Below are 23,049 nucleotides of genomic sequence, written 5' to 3' on the forward strand. Positions count from 1 at the left end.
TAAATACGGTTCCCGAATACGGCTGAGTGCGGGCGCCGCGATTAAGCCCCGCCCCCCTCCTCCCAGCCGTATATGGGAACCGTATTTAACAAAACGTGGTGTGAACCCAGCCTAAAATTCACATTGAGGTGTTCACCGTAAACTGTGTACCCAGTCTTCATTTACGCTATAATAAGGATTGGGACTCCTACTTGGGACCACTTCCTCACTCAGAGTGACGTAATTTTATCTACCCCCCATATTATGAGCCATTATGTGTTGTGTCCTGGAAGATGATTCCGCAAGTCACACACACACCTGCAGGGGGCGACTTCAATGAAGAGCAGGTGAGCAAACAGCAGCACAGAGAACAATGCTACCTGCCTGCCCACCATCTTTTATAAGGCTGTAACTCTATTACTCCAGACAGGTGACTGTATATAGCCACGGGGACATTCCGAATCTCACGATACACAGAGGAACCACTGGGGAAAGATATGGCAGGTGGTAAAGACAAACTGGTGGCTTCCTTTTTGTTCGGCATCAATCAAGTTATATTTTCCAAAGGGCGTCTGAATGTGATTTTATACCAGGGGTAACTGCCCCACTTTTGCACCAGTTTTCTTCATTCTTTCCCAATATCTTCTATCGTTGTTCTATATACTACAGATATTGGGCCTCATTTAAGCTGAAACTGACCAGTTTTTGTCTGGTTATTTTGGCGCAGAGTGACTGAGACATGTGTGCGACAGTGTGCGCCTGGAAAATCCGACAAATCCGACATTGCACTGTGAAAAGCCAAAAAGGGGCGTGATCTGTCACAAAGGGGGGCGTGGTTGGTCTGAAAGGGGGCGTGGTTTCGCAACCCGACCGATTTACTATTGAATTCACTGAAAATCCTGTGGATAAATAGCTGGAAATTTCCATCCAAAAAACCTGGTCAGAAAATGTTCCCGAATTTTGCCAATAGTAAATAGAGAGGAATCCTGCAAGTCTTAAACAACTTTTCCCACTAGTAAAAACCCGACACTCTTAGTAAATGAGGCCCTTTATGTGCCCATTTGCACAGGGAACCAGGCAACTTTTTCACATCCCATTGCATACAGTGGACATTTTTGGCACTGAGATATCGGTTTATCATTCTGTTCAAGATCTGTTTGTTCTTCATCGCAGATTTAAATGGGCACTCATTAAAACTAAACAAAAAATTTTTCTAATGTACTTCTTTTAAAAAATAAATAAAAAAATAAATGTAGCTTTCTATATTTTATTTGTGTTTAAAAAAAAAGCTGCCACTAGGCGTCTCCCTACTTGTCCAGAGCACATTTCCCCCATCTATTAAACAGACTTTGGACTCCTACTGGCCTGGCAGATGTCCAAAATTAGGAAATGCTAATTGGGGGCTGGGGTGGGGGGTGGGGGGTTGCAGCCTTAACCAATCATAGCTCATCTCACACTGAACTGCTCCGAGCTGTGTGTAGCAGAGTGAGGGAGGAAGTTCTCCCCTGTATGGCTTCAGATGATGTCACACCTGCTGGGGAACGCCCCTTTCCAGTCTGTGAATCTGACTGAGACTGAGCAGAAAATACAGAGCAATATCAAGGTAGAAAACTAGAAAATAATAAAAATAAAGGCAGGGGGTGGTTTATCATGATGGGGACAGTGAACTGGGAGGATTATAACATTTAACAAGATCATGACAGGTACTCTTTAACCACTGTGACTATAGCAGGCGTGATTTCCATGGTGAACGCACAAGTAACACAAAATAATTTTGTTGAGTGTTTGCAGCCATATCTGCAGTGGAAAGTTTAGGTGCCGGTTCACCAGTTACACTCATTGACAACAGGAAATAAAACGCACTCAGATAGAAATGTCGGGTTTCTGCAAAACTCTGTATGAAGTTATGTGAATAATTACAGGTAGGGTCTGATTAGACTCTGGGTCTTGCCACAAGAGGGTGACAAAGTGGACACTAACAGCTGAGCAATCTGTGCAGGACATCCTGTGCGCTCTCTCTCATGGCTTCCAATAATGATCACTAGAGATGAGCGAATTTACAGTAAATTCGATTCGTCACGAACTTCTCGGCTCGGCAGTTGCGGACTTTTCCTGCATAAATTAGTTCAGCTTTCCGGTGCTCCGGTGGGCTGGAAAAGGTGGATACAGTCCTAGGAAAGAGTCTCCTAGGACTGTATCCACCTTTTCCAGCCCAAGGGAGCACCTGAAAGCTGAACTAATTTATGCAGGATAAGTCATCAACTGCCGAGCCGAGAAGTTCGTGACGAATCGAATTACTGTAAATTCGCTCATCTCTAATGATCACCTACACACTGCAAGGATTTCCCAGGAATGTCTCTGACAGATTGTAATATTTCCTCGGCCGTCCCGTTCACCAGATTAATCACCAATAGAGCATTTAAAGGGGTACTCCGGTGAAAAAATTCTTTTTTAAATCTACTGGTGCAACAAAGTTAAACAGATTTGTAAATTATTCTATTTAAAAATCTTAATCCTTCCAGTACTTATCAGCTGCTGTATGCTTCAGAGGAAGTAGTATTTCTTTATGGAGTTCTTTCCAGTCTGACCACAGTGCTCTCTGCTGACACCTCTGTCCATGTCAGGATCTGTCCAGAGCAGGATAGGTTTGCTATGGGGATTTGCTGCTACTCTGGACAGTTCCTGATACGGACAGAGGTGTCAGTAGAGAGGACTGTGGTCAGAATGAAAAGAACAAAAGAAAGAAATACAACTTCCTCTGCAGCATACAGCAGCTCATAAGTACTGGAAGGATTAAGATTTTTAAATAGAAGTAATTTACAAATCTGTTTAACTTTCTGGCACCAGTTAATTTTAAAAAAAAAACTGTGCCACTGGGGTACCCCTTTAAGTCACAAATATGCTATGTAAGCCTAGACAGTCAACTGGGAGGAGCAGAGTTCTCAGTCTGGAGAGTGCTTAGGGTCCCGCCCCCTTGACAATCTATAGTTGTAGTCTGTGGACTGTCATGGGGGTGGTCAGCACTGATCTGCATAGTGCATAAATTTACACCTTGTCGGGAGCAAATCATCATGAAAAAAACGTCAAAAAAAAAGGGGGAGGGAAAAAAAGGAAAAGATCTTATTACCAACTCATAGATCTCCTCTTCATGCTTGGGGATATAGAGGCGAGGCTGGTTGTCCATTAAGAATTTCAGGCGAAGATAATGAGCCGTGTAGTCCAGCTTATTGATCTGCAACACAAGGACAAGTAAAGAGAATTAATACAACTACAATGACCAGGAGAAAAGATCAGATAAAACATGCTCGGGGTATTGTTAGGTGAAACGCGTCACCCATAGGTCACACTCACAGGAGTGCAGAAAGTGGAGGTACAAGGAACCGATCCGATTGGCCCCCCAGGACAGTCATGTGAGAAAGTCCCAGACAACCGGAGATCCCTCCATGTTACCAGCAGGGCCCCTCCCCCAGAACACTTCTCAGAGCTCAGATGTTTGAGATACATATCTTAGGCGTAACAACCCGGATTTAGTGTGTGTGTGTAATATATATATATATATATATATATATATATATATATATATAATTAGGGATCGACAGATATCGTTTTTTTAGGGCCGATAGCCGATAACTTATACCGATATTCCGGTATAAGTTATCGGCTATTTAACCCCCTGCGACACCGCTGCAGATCATTGATTTAAAGCGGGCGCTTTAAATCAATGCACTGCAGTGGCTTTTGCGGGGCCATAGGCCGCCGCCGCCACCACCCGCTTCTCTCCCCCTACCTGTCAGGGTGGTCCGGGCCATCCTTCCTTCCTGTAGTGTCCGGCGGCATTCCGGGTGAAGAGTGAACCGGTCCGGGCTGTCCTTCTCCGGCGGTCATCTTCTCCACTCCGGGCAGGCTCCGGCCTAGTACGCTGCATAGACGCCGCTGCGCAGTGACGCCCGTGCGCAGCGACGCACCTGACGTCACGGCGTAGCGGCCTCTATGCAGTGTACTAGGCCGGAGCCTGCCCGGAGTGGAGAAGATGACCGCCGGAGAAGAAGGACAGCCCGGACGGTTCACTTCACCCGGAACGCCCCCGGACACTACAGGAAGGAAGGATGGATGGATGGATGGCAAGGACCACCCCCATTACGGGTAAGTTTAATTGACTCGGAGGGTGGGGGAGGGGCCCGACCAGTATAGCGGTATGGGCAAAAATCCATACCGGTATACCGCCCAGCATCACGGTGGGGGGTGCGACGCTGCTGCGGTGGGTCGGGGGTGCGGCGGGTCGGGGGGTGGCGGTCGCGGTGCGGTGGGGCATTATCGGCAAGGTAATTGCCGATACCGATAATGCCCAAAATCGTGATTGGTCGATCCCTAATATATATATAGTGGTCCCTCAAGTTACAATATTAATTGGTTCCAGGACGACCATTGTATGTTGAAACCATTGTATGTTGAGACCACAACTCTATGGAAACCTGGTAATTGGTTCTGAAGCCACCAAAATGTCATCCAAAAATAGGAAAAGGTGAGGATTAAAGAAAAATAAGTAGATAACTACGGGTATGTTCACACTACGGAGTTCGCGAGCGGAATTCCGCAGTGTGAACTTGACATTAGTGTGAATGGGTTTCCGCGAGACCCGTTCACACTGCGGAATTTCAGCAGCGAACAATTCCGCCGCTGAAATTGTTCCACGCAAAGAAAGAACATGTTCATTCTTTGCGCTGAAGTCCGCGAGAACTGCATAGCCGTCAATGGTGACGGCGCAGTGCCGCGCGGGCCTTCTGCCGCCGCCGCCAGTCTGAATCTCCGCTCGCTGAATTCCGTTCACACTCTGTAGTGTGAACATACCCTAATACAGATAAAGCAAAGTCCTTATATATAAAAGTAAGAAAGATCTGCTGGGAGCTGTAAATCACTGTCTATTTCAGTGTTTTCCAACCAGGGTGCCTCCAGCTGTTGCAAAACTATAACTTCCAGCATGCCCGGACAGCCGTTGGCTGTCCGGGCATGCTGGGAGTTATAGTTTTGCAACAGTTGGAGGCACCCTGGTTGGGAAACAATGGTTTATGAAGAGGACAGGAGCTTCTTCAGCGTCCTGTACAGTACACACAGTGTCGCTAATGGAGCCGCCATTACTTGGTGTCCAAAAGAGCAGCTAACCCTGGCACAGGTAAGGAGTAGTACAGAACTTGTAGTTCCTCCCTGTACTGTAGGGGGCGCTACCAGACACCAGTCAGTGCATGCACTTCAGTAATAGACGTGGTTTACCAGTAAAATGTTCATTCTGATTGGTCGGTTCCTCCAGTTGTGACAGGTATCACAGATCTGGACTGTCTGTACATTGTATGTTGAGTCTGGTTTCAAGTTACGATGGTCCAGAAAAAAACATTGTATGTTGAAACTATTGTATTGTATTCACTATGCCTATCAATGGGTTATCCCCTCTATTAAAGGGGAGAAAAGAAATGTTTTTAATTCAACTGGGGTCAGAAAGTTTTACAAATTTGTAAAATACTTTGTAAATTACTTACAACCTCTCCACAGCAGGAGAGGTTTGCTATGGGGATTTGTTCCTGCTCTGGACAGTTCCTCACACGGACAGAGGTGGCAGCAGAGAGAACTGTGGTCCAGCTGGAAAGAACTACACAACTTCCTCTGTAGTAAAGGGCAGCTGATAAGTACTGGAAGGATTAAGATTTTATATAGAAGTTATTTACAAATCTCTAACTTTCTGGTACCAGAAAAAAAAATAAAAAATTTTTCCACCGCAGTAACCCATTTAAGGGTGGGTTCACACTACATTTTCTCCCATACGGGAGCGCATACGGCAGGGGGGAGCTAAAACCTCGCGCTCTCGTATGTCACCGTATGCGCTCCCGTATGTCATTCATTTCAATGAGCCGGCCGGAGTGAAACGTTCGGTCCGGTCGGCTCATTTTTGCGCCGTAAGCGCTTTTACAACCGGACCTCAAACCGTGGTTGACCACAATTTTAGGTCCGGTTGTAAAAGCGCATACGGCGCAAAAATTAGCCGACCGGACCGAACGTTTCACTCCGGCCGGCTCATTGAAATGAATGACATACAGGAGCGCATACGAAGGCATACGGGAGCGCGAGGTTTTAGCTCCCCCCTGCCGTATGCGCTCCCGTATGGGAGAAAACGTAGTGTGAACCCAGCCTAACATATCTCTACGGCAGTAATCCCCTCATCAGGGTTCCCATGGGACCCTTAAACGTTCTGGGCTGCAATCTGCAAATTTAACCCCTTGAGGATGGAGCCCATTTTGACCCAAAGGACCAGAGCATTTTTTTATTGCAAATCTGACCTCTGTCACTTTATGCATTAATAACTCTGGGATGCTGTTACTTATGAATTAGATTCTGAGAGTTTTTAGGTAAGTGGTATTTTTGTCGATACTTGCATCATTTTTTGGTGAAAAATTCAAACGTCTCCTGAAAAAAAATTGAAAATGTTGAATTTTTCTAACTTTGAAGCACTCTGCTTGTAAGGAAAATGGTCATACCAAACAAATTATATATTGATTCACATATACAATATGTCTGCTTTATGTTTGCATTATAAAGTTGACATGTTTCTACTTTTTGGACACATTAGAGGGCTTCAAAGTATAGCAGCCATTTTCCATGAAAAATTCAAAAACTGAATTTTTCAGGGACCAGTTAAGTTTGAAGAGGATTTGAGGGGCCTTTCTGTAAGAAATCCCCCATAATGGACCCCGTTATGAAAACTGCACCCCTAAAAGTATTCTAAGTGACATTCAGAAAGTTTGTTAACCCTTTAGGTGTTTCACAGGAATAGCAGCAAAGTGGAGGAGAAAACTCAAAAGCTCAATTTTTTTTTACACTAACATGTTCTTGTAAGCATTTTTATTTATTTATTTATTTTTTATTTTTTACAAGGGGTAAAAGGAGAAAAATCCCACCAAAATGTGTAACCCAATTTCTCTCGAGTAAGGAAATACCTCATATGTGGATGTAATGTGCTCTGCAAGCGCACAACATGGCTGAGGAGAAAAGGAGCAACTTTTGGAGAATGAATTTTGCAGTCGTGGTTTTTGGGGGTCATGTTGATGTTTAGGAAGCCCTCATGGTGCCAGAACAGCAAAAAAAAACAAAAAACCTCCACATGGCACACTATTTGGGAAACTACACCCCTCAAGGAATGTAACACGGGGTACAGTGAGCCTTAACACCTCACATGTGTTTGACGGCTTGGCGTTGAATTTTTTTTTTTTTAACACTAAAATGCTGATGTTATCCCAAATTTTTCATTTTCATAAGGGAAAAGTGAAAAAAATTCCCCCCAAAATTTAAAACCCCCATGTGCGCATATGGGGTATTTGAGCATTACAATGCTCAGAAGAGAAGGAGCAAAATTTGGCTTTTGGAAAGAGAATTTTGCTTTTGGGGGGCAAGTTGCATTTAGTAAGTTGCCAGGGTGCCAGAACCAAAAAAAAAACAAAAAAATAAAAAAAACACATAGCATACTATTTGGGAAACTACACCCCTCATGGAACGTAACAAGGAGTAAAGTGAGCCTTAATACCCCACAGGTGATTGACGACTTTTCGTTAAAGTTGGACATTGAAATGAACATTTTTTCATTTTCACATGGGGAAATAGGAGAAAATGCCCTCCAAAATTTGAAGCTCAATTTCTCCCGAATAAGGAAATACCCCATGTGTGGTCGTAAAGTGCTCTGCTTGTGCACTACAGGTCTCAAAAGAAGGAGCGCCATTGAGCTTTTGAGTAATTTTTCACCTGAGATCTCCTTTAAGTGACAAGGACCGTTGATACACAAAATATTGAATTGATCCAATATTTCCAATCCCTATGGAGGAGCAGATGGTACAGCCATCCCTTGACTTCGTTACATAGTTCCCTGTTGTGTTCTGCCAAAAACTGGGGGTCCGGTAGAAATCAACACTGCTGCTCATAATCAGTTCCCCTATTCCTAAACCCCTATTCCTATTCGTTTTCATGCACGACTCTTGAGTACATTACAAAAATCACATGCGGCAAACACTGAGTATTTCACCATTTGTTCCACTAGGGGGCAGTCTAGATTAGGTAATAAACAAGCTGTGACTGTAAAAACAGCAACGAGAGTTAAAGCTGCAGAAACCACAGCGTGTGGCCACAATGAGGGGGTGCCCCTTATTTAGTGTTGGCTATGACAGTGCACCCAATGTATTTACTGCAAGATGAATGGGGACAATGATGTTCAGAAACCTGAAGAAACGCAATTCAACAATATGGTTACCAGAGAACATTCTAAGTCACTATACAATGTACATCATCTTTATTTTTGTATACCTCTACTTACATTTACATATGTATTTATATAATATATTAAAAATAACTAATAGGAACCCCTTACATGCTTACCCAGTGGTCTCCAAACTGTGAACCTCTAGCTGTTGCAAAACTACAACTCCCAGCATGCTGGGAAATTGTAGTTTTAGCAAAATCCACAATTTAGAGGCCTAGGTTTTAGACTGTATTGCACCTGAAGGGTTAACTTTTTTTTTTTTACCCCAGAAACAACGCCACCCTTAAAAACTGGCCATGTTTGGCATTGCAACTCAAATCTATTTTACATGTTGGATAGAGGGGGAGGTCCAGCTCTCGGGTAGGTTGCTGTTAAAACATAGCTTTTACTGTCAAATTAAAAACCTGGAAACAAAAAACACCTAATAATGCGTTTAAAACACCGACGCGTTTTGAGCTTAAGACAAGCACTTAATCATGACCATGATTAAGAGCTTATCTTAAGCTCAAAACGCATCGGAGAGTTGTTTTTAACGCACTTTTAGGTGCTTTTGTTTTTTTTGTTTCCATGTTTTTAATTTAAGATAGTAAAAGCTATGTTTTAACAGCAACCTACCTGAGAGCTGGACCAACCCTTCTATCCAACTACTGCATTGGGGAAGCGGCCCGCACAGTCCGTGGTCCAGGAACTACAATACAGCTGGAGTCCTTCTGCATGTGTGTCCATTGTGGGTGGTGAGTTGAGCACTCTTTTTATTTCTATTTTACATGTAACTGTACCTCTTACTTTATACATAGTATAAAAAAGAAGAAAACCACCATCTAATATTAACCCACAGTCTCCAACATAAGAAAGGCTCACAGTGAAGAGTTGAAAGGAACACAGAGAACCCATTGGTATGAATGGGCAACGTGTAATTCCTGTTTTCACCTGTGGTGTCACTGCAGGGAAACTGAGCACTTACTTCCCATTGCTAAGGTAGCTTGTCCAACATGGAAATCCATCTAAATCGGGTGTGCTAAAATTGATAAAAGTTCTAATTTTAATTTTGGATCATTGAACAAGGTTGTCCTTTCAATCCCCTACATAGGAGTTAACTCTGTGTTTGCTAAAATTATGAATTAACAGAGGAGTGGGTGTTCGGATCTATTTCTCCCTGTGATATAGATGGATGTTCTCTTACATGCAGAAAAAACTGCTCCGCAAAAGAAAATCATACCCCAAAAGTGATTACAGCCCTTTTATATGGCAACACTAAAGTGTGAGCTGATTGGCTAAGGAACCCCGGTGGCTCATTGTATATAACTTTATTACCAATCACAAGGTTCCTTTTACACTTACTTTTTTATCATAGAAAAAGCTTGTTATCCAACAAAAGCCTCATTATTTACCAAGGTCATTTAGTCAGAACTAAGACAATGGTTAATAGAAACTAGATAAAACCGGCCAACGCCATCTAAAGTTAGACAATATTTATAATATATATATATATATATATATATATATATATATATATATATATATATAAAGCAAAATCATCTGTAGTTGCAGTATCTTGTAATACCTTTTTTATTGGACTAACAAGATTTTGTAGAGAAGCTTTCGGGATTCCTCCCTTTATCAAGTCATAAAGGGAGGAATCCCGAAATCTTGTCTCTACAATATTCTGTTAGTCCAATAAAAAAGGTATTACAAGATACTGCAACTACAGATGATTTTGCTTTTTGCATCACTGGACTAATACGGCTACTCCTAACTACTACTGTATATATATATATATATATATAAACGATATATAAGAAAATGGAGACTACAGATATCAAAATATAATTCTACCAGCAGTGGGGCTCTTTGTTTCTCATCTCTTGACTGGTTACAAAGAGCATTTCTCAGGGTGCATTCACACCACGTTTTTGCAATACAGTTCCTGTATAAGGTTTTTGATGAAAAATGGATTCCTCAAAACCTGACTAAACTGTATCAAAAAGTGTGTACAAATTTTAACCCATATACGGTTTGAAAAATTATGTCCTGTTGCATCCATTTTTTCAAGAAAAAACTTATATGTTTTTAACTTTTCACTCCATTTTGAATAAAGTTTCACTTGTTTGATTGAAATTCCAAGAAAAAAAACTGTGCAAAGTTAAAAACCGTATGGTGAAAACCTGATGGAATCGTACGCACATACAGTTCTGTACGGTTCCCATTGACTCCCATGTTAAAAAAATATATATATACGGTTTAATACAGTTTTTCACCCGGACCAAGAAACGTGGTAGACTACAGTTTTGGGTACGGGTAAAAAAACTGGACAAAACCATATGAGATGCAAAACGGACTAAACCGGATGATGCGTTTGACATACAGCTTACAATGTTAAGTCAATGCATACAGTTTTCTATACAGTTCCATACGGTTTTTAACTTAAAACCGTATACGGGAACTGTATAGCAAAAACGTGGTGTGCCTGCACCCTTACTCTGGAGGACCTGTCCTGCATTACACAACCCATTGGTATGAATGAGCAAGGTGTAATTTTTTATTTGGCCTGTTGTGTCACTGTAGAGAAACTGAGCACTTACTGCCCATTGTCAAGGAAGGTTGTCCAATGTGGAGAAATTCCAACATTTTTAGAGGGGGTTAAAATTGGTAAAAGTTCGAATTTTAAATCACCGAACAAGGTTGCCCCTTCTATTGCCTACATAGAAGAGAACCTTTTTTGCTGAAACGCGTTAGTGTATTTGGACTCTTGCTATTCCCATAGTACAATTCTCTCCATCAACCCCCCTTCTGGTGTAATGGGATGTTTATCATTGGAAGAGAAGTTGACATATGTGACAAGTGACGTGATGGGTTCAGTATGGGGTCAGCTGTCCTCCAGACATCACGCTGCTTTCTCCAGATGATGCACATTCACAGCCAAGTCCATATCTGGGCTCTAGTACAAAATATGGCAGCAGATTGTAGTGTCAGGAAATCCTAATCCACTGAAATCACCTTAATCCACTTCACTACAGCACAAGTATTGTGGCAAGGGGGGGGATTAAACAATGCTCGGCCCTCACTGCAAGACAACCCAGACATGACTGAGCCCTTCCCCTGGACGCTCCACCGGTTCATTTACAAAACTGTCAATTATTGTGTAATAGTTTTTGTAGGCAAATATTGGGGGAGATTTATCAAAACCTGTGTAGTGGAAGATCCAACACAAATTCCTCCAATATAGGCAGAGTCAGAGAGGCGCTTGAAACCAAGGTAAAGGCAAAACTTCAACTTTATTCCCACAATGCTACGTGTTTCGTGGAGGTTCCGCTTCATCAGGCATACTGTGTAGTGGTTCAGTTGCCCCTAGCAACCAATCAGATCACTTCTTTCATTTTTAAAGAGGCCTGTGAAAAATTAAAGAAGCAATCTGGTTGCTAGGAGCAACTGAACCACTCTTAACCTCAAGGACCAGGCCAATTTTGGCCTTAAAGGGGTACTTTGGTGGAAACCCCTTTTTTTTTTTTTTTTTTTTTTTTTTTTTTTTAGTCAACTGGTGCCAGAAAGTTAAACAGATTTGTAAATGACTTCTATTAAAAAATATTTACCCTTCCAGTACTTTTTAGCAGCTGTATGCTATAGAGGAACTTCTTTTCTTTTTGAATTTCTTTTTTGTCTCGTCCACAGTGCTCTCTGGTGACACCTGATGCGGATATCAGGAACTGTCCAGAGCAGGAGAAAATCCCCATTGCAAACCTATGCTGCTCTGGACTGTTCCGGACACGGACAGAGGTGTCAGCAGGGAGCACTGTGGACAAGACAAAAAAGAAATTCAAAAAGAAAATAATTTCCTCTGTAGAATACAGCTGCTAAAAAGTACAGGAAGGGTAAATATTTTTTAATAGAAGTCATTTACAAATCTAATTTTAACTTTCTGGCACCAGTTGCTAGAGTTCCCCTTTAAATCAGCTTCACAGTATCAGCTTCACAGTAGAGTTTACCTCAGGGTTTGTCTCCAGCTGTTGCAAAACAACAACTCCCGGCATGCCCGGACAGCCAAAGGCTGTCCGGGAATGCTGGGAGTTGTCGTTTTGCAACAGCTGGAGGCACTCTGGTTGGGAAACACTGGTTTAACCATTCCCATTTTTGCATCCTCCGCACTACATTACCTTGCAGATATACTCTAAGGCATCCTTAGCCGTGTCCTCTGGGTGGATTACAATCAGGACCGACTGGTTGTTTGGCAAACAAACCCAGGAAGGCGTCAGATAGTCGTGGACCCAGATGTCGGTGTCGGGATTGTGAGGATGGACGCTGGTCAGAGCCACCTCCTTCTCCTTCTGTACAGAAACAAATAACACAGGGACTTAGAGAAATTATTGCTATAGGAAATCCTGTTACCTTCTCCGCAGATTAACTAATCCACAACCCCCCAAACGCTAAATGGGATTACCATAAATTCTCATTAAATCTGGAGTCTTTCGGTATTAATGTATCTCTGAGACGCAGAAGCTGGGGACTTTGTTCCAAGCCTCACTACTTTGATTAAAACCCTCCAGAAATCTGCAGAACATTGCACCGTCACAAATGCGCAGAATAAACAGAATAAAGTCCTGAAGTTTATTAAGGTGTTTTTTCTTTTTCGTTTTTTGCCTGAACTTCAATACTTTTTTTGCAGCACAGGCTATTAGAGAATAGTAGAGGTTCTTGTGTAGGACTTGTGCCTACCTGTATTAGCTGAGGTGGCATGTGTGGGTATAAACCACGCCCAAACGAAAAGACCAATAGCTGCACAATGTTGCGGCAACATCATGATGCTATTGGATATCAACTGTGGGAGTGGTTTCCCCCACGCGCAAATATCGCGACTGCTCTCTACTGTCTTGCAAGGTATAGATCGGAGATGAGGAGAGGGCAGAAGTGGAGCTCCGGGAAACAGAAGAGATAGGACATGTTCTGCTCCCCAGACAACCCCTTTAATCTGCATACACCATGTTATAGAGCAGAAGGAGCTAAGCAGATCGATATATATCTTTGTAGGAAAGATATTCAGAATAACTTTTTTGACTGAAAGCTTATTCTGGGCTCAGGAGTCCAGTGGGTGGTCCTAATCAGTGATTGACAGCCTTTACTGTATGAATTTGTGTACAGAAAATAACCGTTAATCACCGATTAGGGCCGCCTACTGGACTCCAAAGCCCAGAGTGAGCTGAGATTTAAAGGAGTACTCCAGGACTGAAAAACTTATCCCATATCCTAAGGATAGGTGATAAGTTTCAGATTGTGGGGGTCTGACCCCATGGACCCCCATTATCTCCCGTATGGGGCCCCAGCAGGGGGGGTGTCGACCACCGCACGAAGTGGCAGCTGACACGGCCCCTCAATACAATTCTATAGGAGAGCCAAAGTGCTGCCTTTGGCAATTTCCAGCTCTGCCATAGAGATGTATTGAGGGGGGGGCGAGTCAGCCGCCGCTTTGTGCGGTGGTTGAAACGCCCCTTTCCTGTGGACTGCTGGGGCCCCATACGGGAGAACGCGGGGGGGTCCCAGACTGTGGGGTTCATTATAAAGAGTTCCCTTTAAAGGGGTTATGCAGGAAAAAAACTTCTTTTTATATATCAACTGGCTCCAGAAAGTTAAACAGATTTGTAAATTACTTCTATAAAAAAATCTTAATCAGTACTTATGAGCTGCTGATGTTGAGTTCTCCTTTTCTAAGGGTATGTTCACACTGAGGAATTGGGGCGGAAATCAAGCAGAAATTTTCTGCCTCAAAATATTGTTACTTTTCCACAAGAACTCAAAGAGATTTTGCGCGGAATTCCGGGCAGAAATGCAGGTTTCATGCTGAGGAGGAGTATCAAGTATTTCTATTCATAAAAAAAAATACTTTTTCATCCGGAAATTCGGTGCCAATTCCGCACGGGAATGCTTCTGACTCAAAAAAATATATATAACATTGATCTCTATGGGATAACAATGCTGATTCCGTTCCGCCTGAAAGAAAGAACATGTTCTTTCTTCAAGCGGAACAGACTTCCTCGTCAGAATTCTGCTTGAGGAAATTCCTCAGTGTGAACTGAGGGGCAGAAATTCTGCACAACTCTATGGGGATTTTCACTGCTGAATGATTTGGAGAGGAAAAAGCGATCAGAATTACTCGTGGAATTCCTCTCCAATTCCTCAGTGTGAACATACACCTGTCTCGGGAGCTGTCCAGAGTAGAAGCAAATCCCCATAGCAATCCTCCTTTACTCTGTGCAGTTCCCGTCAGCAGAGAGCACCGTTTCCAGACAGATAAGAACAACTCAACTTCAGTAGCTGATAATTATTGAAGGATTATGATTTTTTAATAGAAGTAATTTACAAATCTGTTTAACTTTCTGGAGCCAGTTGATCTAAAAAAAAAATAAAAAAAAATAAAAAAAAAAGGTTTTTCCTGGAATACCCCTTTAAATTCACCCAGCAAAATTAATAAATGACATGAGCCTAGATTGTACTGCATCTGCTGAACTCCACTGACTTTCTAGGAAATGGGGGAGAGGTTGTGCTAGAGCAGAGGAGCTCATCAGAATATTACCTTGTCTTCAGATATGGTCTCATCAAAGATCCCTTCCAATGATTTCTTGACAGATGATTCTGAACCATCATTAAAAACCTGGGAAGAAAGAGTTTAAAGCCTGATAAGAAAAAGCATTTGATAAACGGAAATACTTAAAGAAGATGTCCAGCGGTAATAAACTCCGCGGGATAGGCATATGTGTCTGATCATTGGGGGTCCGTTCGTTGGGACCCCCTGCGATCTCCCGTGCGGGGTCCTGGCTCTGCCCTGGCTCAGCTCCTGTGTGTGAAGTATCACAGTAGGTCAGCTGATTCAAACACGCCCCCTCCATACATCTGTATAAGAAAGGCGGAGCCTCTCCCATAGAAATGAATGGAGGGGGCGTGTTTTGACCAGCTGATGTGCTGGGTATGAAGCTAAATTTGCCGCCCCTTGACCCCACCCTTTGACACTCCCCACCTTACTACTGGGGTGACCCACTGTAATGTATGGAGGTGCGTGCAATGTCAGGATGCTGGACAGCCATGACCTGCCTGGCCGGCCTCGGAGGGGGCACTGCGGGGGGCAGGTGGGGGTGAGACATTGGTGCTGCTGGTTGGGTGGGTGCTTTGGATGAGTGGTGGGTGTTTGGATGCTGGCTGGCTACTAACTTTCTTGCAGCAGGCAGAGCGGCGCCCCCAGCAAGAGGGCGCTCTAGGCGGCTGCCTATTTTGCCTATAGGCAGAACCAGCCCTGACTACAGTGCATGCTGGTGATGCACCTGCCAAATGGGGAGGACTGTCCGCCTACTGGGAGGACTACCTGGCTAATGTGTCACATGACAAAAAGTATCGGTATTTGGCATCGGTAAGTACTTGGAGTAAAAAAATGTATCAGTACTAGAACACTTTGTTTTGAAAAAAATAGTATCGGTGCATCCCTAGTGTGTGCTATTATTACAAACCGGTAATTCCCTGTCTTACCTGGTTAATGCTCGGCCTCCCTTGTTTTTTCTTAGAAGACGTGTCAAGACCCCATAGAGAAGAAAACCGGCTCCTCCTCTTACTGGCTGATCTGGACATGGCTTGTGTCCGCCTCCTGACACCGGACTCTCCAGTACGGGCAGCCACCTGCACAAAGCCAGAAACATTGTTACCAATCCATGAAAATTCCATCGAACTTAACTATTTTATTAGTTCGGCAGCCAGAACACCTATAACCGCACAGTCCCTGCTCACTTCTCCCCCCTTATGGCTCTATCCTTTTTACATAGGTGGCTTTGGCAGGGCTTGGATTTTACATCCAATTTTGTAGTGTTTTTCCTATTTCTTGACAAAATTTATGCAAATTTGCCCTCCAAAAAGATATGACACCCTAATATATCACATATATGAGATGGATCCTCATAAGTGGCATATCAGGACGTCTCAGGTTTGGCCAACTTTTTGGAGAATAGCTCATTTGCATACTTTTTCCTCCCCATATGAGGCTATGACTGATAATAAATCTCCAGACATCAACCAGGTCTCTTCAAGAAAAAGACTTTGCCCCAAAGTGTGGCTAAAAAAAAGCTGATTATATTACTACTGCTCTATTAAAGGAGTACTCCGGTGGAGAAAAAAAAAAAAACATTTATCAACTGGTGCCAGAAAGTTAAACAGATTTGTAAATTAACTCTATAAAAAAAAATCTTTACCCTTCCAGTACTTTTTAGCAGCTGTATGCTATTCTTTTTGAATTTCTTTTTTGTCTTGTCCACATTGCTCTCTGCTGACACCTCTGTCTGTGTCAGGAACTGTCCAGAGCAGCATAGGTTTGCAATGGGGATTTTCTCCTGCTCTGGAGAGTTCCTGATACGGGCATCAGGTGTCAGCAGAGAGCACTGTGGTCAAGACAAAAAAAGAAATTCTAAAAGATGGGTAAAGATTTTTTAACAGAAGTAATTTACAAATCTGTTTAACTTTCTGGCACCAGTTGATTTAAAAAAAGAAAAAAATGCTTTCCCCCGAAGTACCCCTTTAAGTCTCAGCGCGTAGATAGATTCATTTCTAAATCCTCCTGACAGGGGGCAGCACTGAATCTATGTGTTACTGCTGGCTGTGGTGACCATCTAGATCAAGGGTCTCCAAACTTTGGACCTCCAGATGTTGCAAAGCTACAATTCCCAGCATGCCCGCACAGCCGTTGGCTGTGCGGGCATGCTGGGAGTTGTAGTTTTGCAACATCTGGAGGTCCAAAGTTTGGAGACCACTGATGTAGATCATAATATCTATTTAGGCTAGTGAACTGAACCTTTTAACACAAAGATTGTGAAAGATAGTCAGGCAAGCAAGATCACCTACAGAGAGGAGCAAACTTACAGTACGAATTGTCAAACCCGAATCGACTTAGATCACTTTAGGGATACTAATCTTTTAGTTTAGAAGGGGCCCAATAATAAAGGGACCACAGGAGGCAGAACCGCTGGAAATCCCCAACATAGCCCAAATCAAAGACGATAACTAGGAGAGAATGCTCAGCTTCCCTGCAGCTCCCCCGCAGGTGAAATGGGGTATTACAATGCGTCCATTAAAGCGGTACTAAGGGTTCCTAAGTATTAAGTGTCAGATTACGGTAGGTTCTAGCGCTGGGACCCTCCACGGGGCCCCGGGGCTTGAAAAGAACTGTGTTGAAAACCGCATGAAGCTGTGGCTAACACGCCCCCCATGCATCTGTATGGAAGAGCCGGAGATTCCCAAGTGCTGCGTGCCGGCTCTCCCAAAGAAAATGCATAGAGGGGGTGTGTCGGCCATTTATTTGTGTGGTGGTCAAAAAGTCTTATTCAGGAGGAGAGCAGAGGTGCGGAGCTGGAAATTGTGGGAGTCCCATCGGTCTAACACCCGGCACTCTGACACTTATCCCCTATCCTTATGATAGGGTATACATTTTTCTATCCCGGAGAACTCCTTTAAAATCAATAGGCCGTTTGAGTTAATGTAGAAAAATGTCGGGTTCTCCAGCGGGCGAAACGTTCTGGATAATGGTCTATGATTAAGGTCATTATGGACCGAAACGCGTCAGCCCTGATGTATGCCTGTGTGCTATACGGTTTTAAATATTTGCTAAAAAAATCAAAACAGATGAGCTTTATGGGATTTGTCCTGCTGGATAATCTATAGATAATGGGTAAAATATTGGGAAGTCTAGTTTCACCCGCTTTATATAGATTATGAAGACTGGCGGCTCAACCACCAACACCTTGGATGGATTTGGTAAAATAGAACGTGTATCTACCATGTACGGGTAATGTCGTAATAGTGCATATGTTCATCATATTAGATTTTCTACTTGTATACAGAAAGTCTCAGGTCACATGTTCTTGTTTTGCAGGTATACTAATACCATATGGAGCGCCCTACAATTACCGGCCATAAACCTGCATGGAGCTTTCATGTGATCTTTTTAGCTTTCATGCTATCCCACCCACAACATGTTCTCTTTTTATTGTATTTTTTCAGCTCAGTGGGAGAGGCAGCATATGATCCAGTAACAAGTCCCACACCCGCCCTCTAAGAACTGGGAATTGTGAAAGAGTTCTCTTCTGTTCCCACACAAAAGCTATAAAAGCGCCGCTTCTCCAAGACAAAACCCCACAGAAGGTGCTGAATATTAAGTGTTCCGTACATCTCCGCACGCACGTGTGCGGTGACCCAAGATTCTGCTCTAAACCTGCAAGCTATTTCTGGAGGAGAAAGTTGGAAGGCGGGCGTGCTCCAGGATTCCGGGATAATGACTTACATGTGGAAGTAACAGGAGGCAGATTGCCCGTGGGAGTTACACTGGCAACATAGCTGCCCGTGTTCTTTAACACCTGCTCCTCCTGGCAATCCGTCCTGACTACCAAGAGACAGGACATGCTCGACGCTTGGAGGAAACTTGTGCTAACGTTATAAAACACATCCTGGACTGGAAGCACTTGGTGTCATGTCACATTCCCTCGCTTCCTGCCATACTTATTAGAAGATTTTAAAGGGGTATTCCGGTATCAAAACATTTTATTCAAATAAGACTATCAGAGTTTACTAATACAGTGTTATCACACATTGTACTGGCTTCAGCATGTTCTTGCTACCTTTACCACTGATGGGAAGTTGTGTAGTCCTTTCATTGTCAGTGTGGTGTTGTCTCGGCAGCTCCTCCCTCTCTCTCCAGAGACAAGACCTCATCATTTGCTGTCTCGGAAGGAGTGGTTGGATCTTGTCTTTAAAGGGGTATTCCAGGAAAAAACTTTTTTTTATACATATCTCAACTGGCTCCAGAAAGTAAAACAGATTTGTAAATTACTTCTATTAAAAAAATCTTAATCCTTTCAGTACTTATGAGCTTCTGAAGTTAAGGTTGTTCTTTTCTGTTTAAGTGCTCTCTGATGCCACCTGTGTCGGGAAACGCCCAGTTTAGAAGAGGTTTGCTATGGGGATTTTGCTTCTAAACTGGGCGTTTCCCGAGACACGTGTCATCAGAGAGCACTTAGACAGAAAATAACAACCTTAACTTCAGAAGCTCATAAGTACTGAAAGGATTAAGATTTTTTAATAGACGTAATTTACAAATCTGTTTAACTTTCTGGAGCCAGTTGATATATAAAAAAAAGTTTTTTTCTGGATAACACCTTTAAGTTTAGGCCCTGACCCCTGAGTGCTGTCATCACCTTCTCCTTTCATTTACACATCTTATATAGGATATTTAGAGAATTAGGTTTGTTGCCTTGTGCCGAGTGATGCCACAGGCAGAGGAGTAGAAAGGGAATGGATACAACAGGTGCTGTTACCTCACTGATTGCTTATATGGGATAAATTAGAGGGCACGAGGTGTGTTGATAACATGCTACCTTGTGCCGAATGCTGCCATAGGCCGAGGAGCAGACATGAAATGAATAAAGCAGGTGTTGCAACCCTCACTGACTGTGTGCTTATATGGAATATTTAGAGAATGAGGTGTGGTTACAGCATGTTGCCTTGTGCTAAGCGATCCCACAGGCAGAGGAGCAGACAGGGAATGATTACAACAGGTGCTGCAACCTCACTGATTACTGTAAAATAAGACGTTCTACAACAGCTCTGGGCAGGGAACTGGCAGGATTTCTGTAAGAAATTAGTAGCCTGTGACGAAGAGCTAAGGGAAAGCAATGCATTCTGGGAATAGTAGTACTGAGCAACTGCTCAGCCATTAAGCACACATCTAAGACCTCCAAAACAAATTAAGATTTTTGGTATTTTTTAGAACTAAGCAATGCTATATGCTTCTGCGGCAATTTTAATTGTGGCAAAGGAGTTCTGGTAGAAACTTGGACAACAATTCTCGAGGTATAATCTGAAGCAAAGTCTGTAACAGGGCCCCGCACCCACTATATGCCAAGTATAATATTGGTGTCCCCCTAAACCGCAGAAAGACATGCATGCTTGACCAAGCTGAGAGTGCATGTATATAGAACAGTGTTTCCCAATCATTGTCAATCCAGCTGTTGCAAAACTACAACTCCCAGCATGCCCGGACAGCCTTCGGCTGTCCGGGCATGCTGGGAGTTGTAGTTTTGCAACAGCTGGAGACGCACTGAAAAGTGTAAAGTCATAATTTCTCACCTATAATTTACAACAAAATCTCCACCCCCCCCCCCCCCGCCCCCTTCTTACCAGAGCATGAAATGAAGACACAGAGAAGATTCCCAGGCGGCCCATGGCAACCTTAGTTGGACGGCTTGCAAAAGCCAGTAAGCGTTTTGGGTTTGGCAGCTCACCACCCTGCAAGCTGGCGAGATAGCAGCGATACCGGAACAAGTCCATCTGAAACTGCTCCAGGTTCTGCTCCCAGACAAAGATCTGCAGGAAGAAAATAAAGATACCAAAAATTTAAAGAAAAAAATATATATATATTTCCCCATTCTATGTGACTTATGTGGGGTAAAGTGATGCCACTACAGCTGCACATGGCACACGCCATTGAGGTATGCAATCCATTTTTGGCTGGACTGGGCAACTACTGTGGTCTAGCATGACATCTGTAATGGTGTAAAGGGGTACTCCAGTGTTCTGAACATTTAGTTAAAGGGGTTATCCAGGAAAAAACTTATATATATATATATATATATATATATCTCAACTGGCTCCAGAAAGTTAAACAGATTTGTAAATTACTGCTATTAAAAAAATGTTAATCCTTTCAGTACTTATGAGCTTCTGAAGTTAAGGTTGTTCTTTTCTGATGACACGTGTCTCGGGAACCGCCCAGTTTAGAAGAGGTTTGTTATGGGAATTTGCTTCTAAACTGGGCGTTTCCCGAGACAGGTGTCATCAGAGAGGACTTGGACAGAAAAGAACAACCTTAACTTCAGAAGCTCATAAGTACTGAAAGGATTAAGATTTTTTAATAGAAGTAATTTACAAATCTGTTTAACTTTCTGGAGCCAGTTGATAAAAAGTTTTTTCCTGGAATACCCCTTTAAGGTTGCTCTTTTCTGTCTGAGTGCTCTCTGATAACACCTGTCTCGGGAAACGCCCAGTTTAGAAGCAAATCCCCATAAACCTCTTCTAAACTGGGCGTTTCCCGAGACAGATGTCATCAAAGAGCACTTAGACAGAAAAGAACAACCTTAACTTCAGAAGCTCATAAGTACTGAAAGGATTAAGATTTTTTAATAGAAGTAATTTACAAATCTGTTTACCTTTCTGGAGCCAGTTGATATATAAAAAAAAGTTAAAAATATATATAAAAAGTTTCTTCCTGGATAACCCCTTTAAGAACGCTCGTAGGCCGTGACGTCATGGCCAGGACCCTTGTTACGTCACACCACGCCCCCTTCATTCTTGTCTATGGGAGGGGCATGTCGGCAGATGGACATAGACAAATGGAGGTAGCGTGGCGTGATGTCACGAGGGGTGTGGCCGTGACATCATGACCACTGCCACAGGAACCCCGGCGTTTGTTTATAATGCCGGGTGCTGTGGGTGATCACGGGGGGGGGGGGGGGCCCCAGCAGTGGGAACCCCGCGATCAGACATCTTGGGGGAGAATAATCAATACCTGTCCAGAGGTAAAGTTGCTGAGTTGCCCAAAGCAACCAATCAGATCGCTTCTTTCATTTTTCACAGGCCTTTTCAAAAATGAAAGTAGCGATCTGATTGGTTGCTATGGGCAACTCAGCAACTTTTCCTCTGGACGGGTTTTGATGAACTCTTCCCCCCCTTATCCCCTATCCTTAGGATATGGGATAAGATGTCTAGCAGCGGAGTGCCCCCTTTAAAGGAGTACTTCCCTTGAAAACATTTTTTGTTAAATCAACTGGTGCCAGAAAGTTAAACAAATTTGTAATTTACTTCTATTTAAAAAATCTTAATCCTTCCAGTACTTATCAGCTGCTGTATGTTCCACAGAAAGTTCATTTCTTTTTGAATTTCCTTTCTGACGGACCACAGTGCTCTCTGCTGACACCTCTGTCCATTTTAGGAACTGTCCAGAGTAGGAAAGGTTTGCTATGGGGATTTTCTCCTACACTGGACAGTTCTTAAAATGGACAGAGGTGTCAGCAGAGAGCACTGTGGTCAGGCAGAAAGGAAATTCAAAAAGAAAAGAACTTCCTGTGGAACATACAGCAGCTGATAAGTACTGGAAGGATTACGATTTTTAAATAGAAGTCATTTACAAATCTGTTTAACTTTCTGGCTCAAGTTGATTTTAAAAATATGTTTTCAAGGGAAGTTCCCCTTTAAGCAACCATAGGAACTAATAAAGTAAACACATTCTTCTCAAAAGGTTAATATGTAAGTTTTCCCTGCCTCACACCAGGTTACTTGTAGGTGTTGCCTATTAATAGTCGTCTGCCCGGAGGTGAGGTACAGAATGTCAGGTGTGACTATTCCGTGAATTGTGACAATTTGTCATTTTAACAAATTTATTAAATAAATAAAATGAATAAATATAAATGTATATACCGTATTTTTCGCCGTATAAGACGCACTTTTTCTTCCCCAAAACTGGGGGGGAAAAGTTGGTGCGTCTTAAACGGCGAATGCAAACCTATTGCGGCGGTCCCTGCGGCCATGAACGGCCGGGACCCGCAGCTAATACAGGATAACACTGATCGCGGTGAAGCCCTGTATTAACCCTTCAGATGCGGCGATCAAAGCTGACTGCCGGTTCTGAAGGGAAAGTGACACTAACCCGGCTGCTCAGTCGGGCTGTCCGGGACCCCCGCGGTGAAATCGCGGCGTCCCGAACAACT

At 43.1% G+C, this 23,049-nt stretch overlaps 1 protein-coding gene across 1 annotated transcript in view; it reads right to left on the reverse strand.

Moving 5' to 3' along the window:
• The window catches only part of TIAM1 (TIAM Rac1 associated GEF 1), a gene marked incomplete in the record, with an annotated part of 322,739 nt that overhangs the window by 78,973 nt on the left and 220,717 nt on the right, over window positions 1–23,049 (reverse strand). Inside the window, 5 exon segments of the mRNA XM_056559538.1 lie at window positions 3,107–3,211; window positions 12,424–12,594; window positions 14,835–14,912; window positions 15,779–15,925; window positions 20,465–20,650. Of these exon segments, the coding sequence (XP_056415513.1) occupies window positions 3,107–3,211; window positions 12,424–12,594; window positions 14,835–14,912; window positions 15,779–15,925; window positions 20,465–20,650 (687 nt within the window).

Source organism: Hyla sarda, chromosome 2 (genome assembly GCF_029499605.1).
Source record: "Hyla sarda isolate aHylSar1 chromosome 2, aHylSar1.hap1, whole genome shotgun sequence".
In the NCBI taxonomy this organism is placed as follows: domain Eukaryota; kingdom Metazoa; phylum Chordata; class Amphibia; order Anura; family Hylidae; genus Hyla; species Hyla sarda.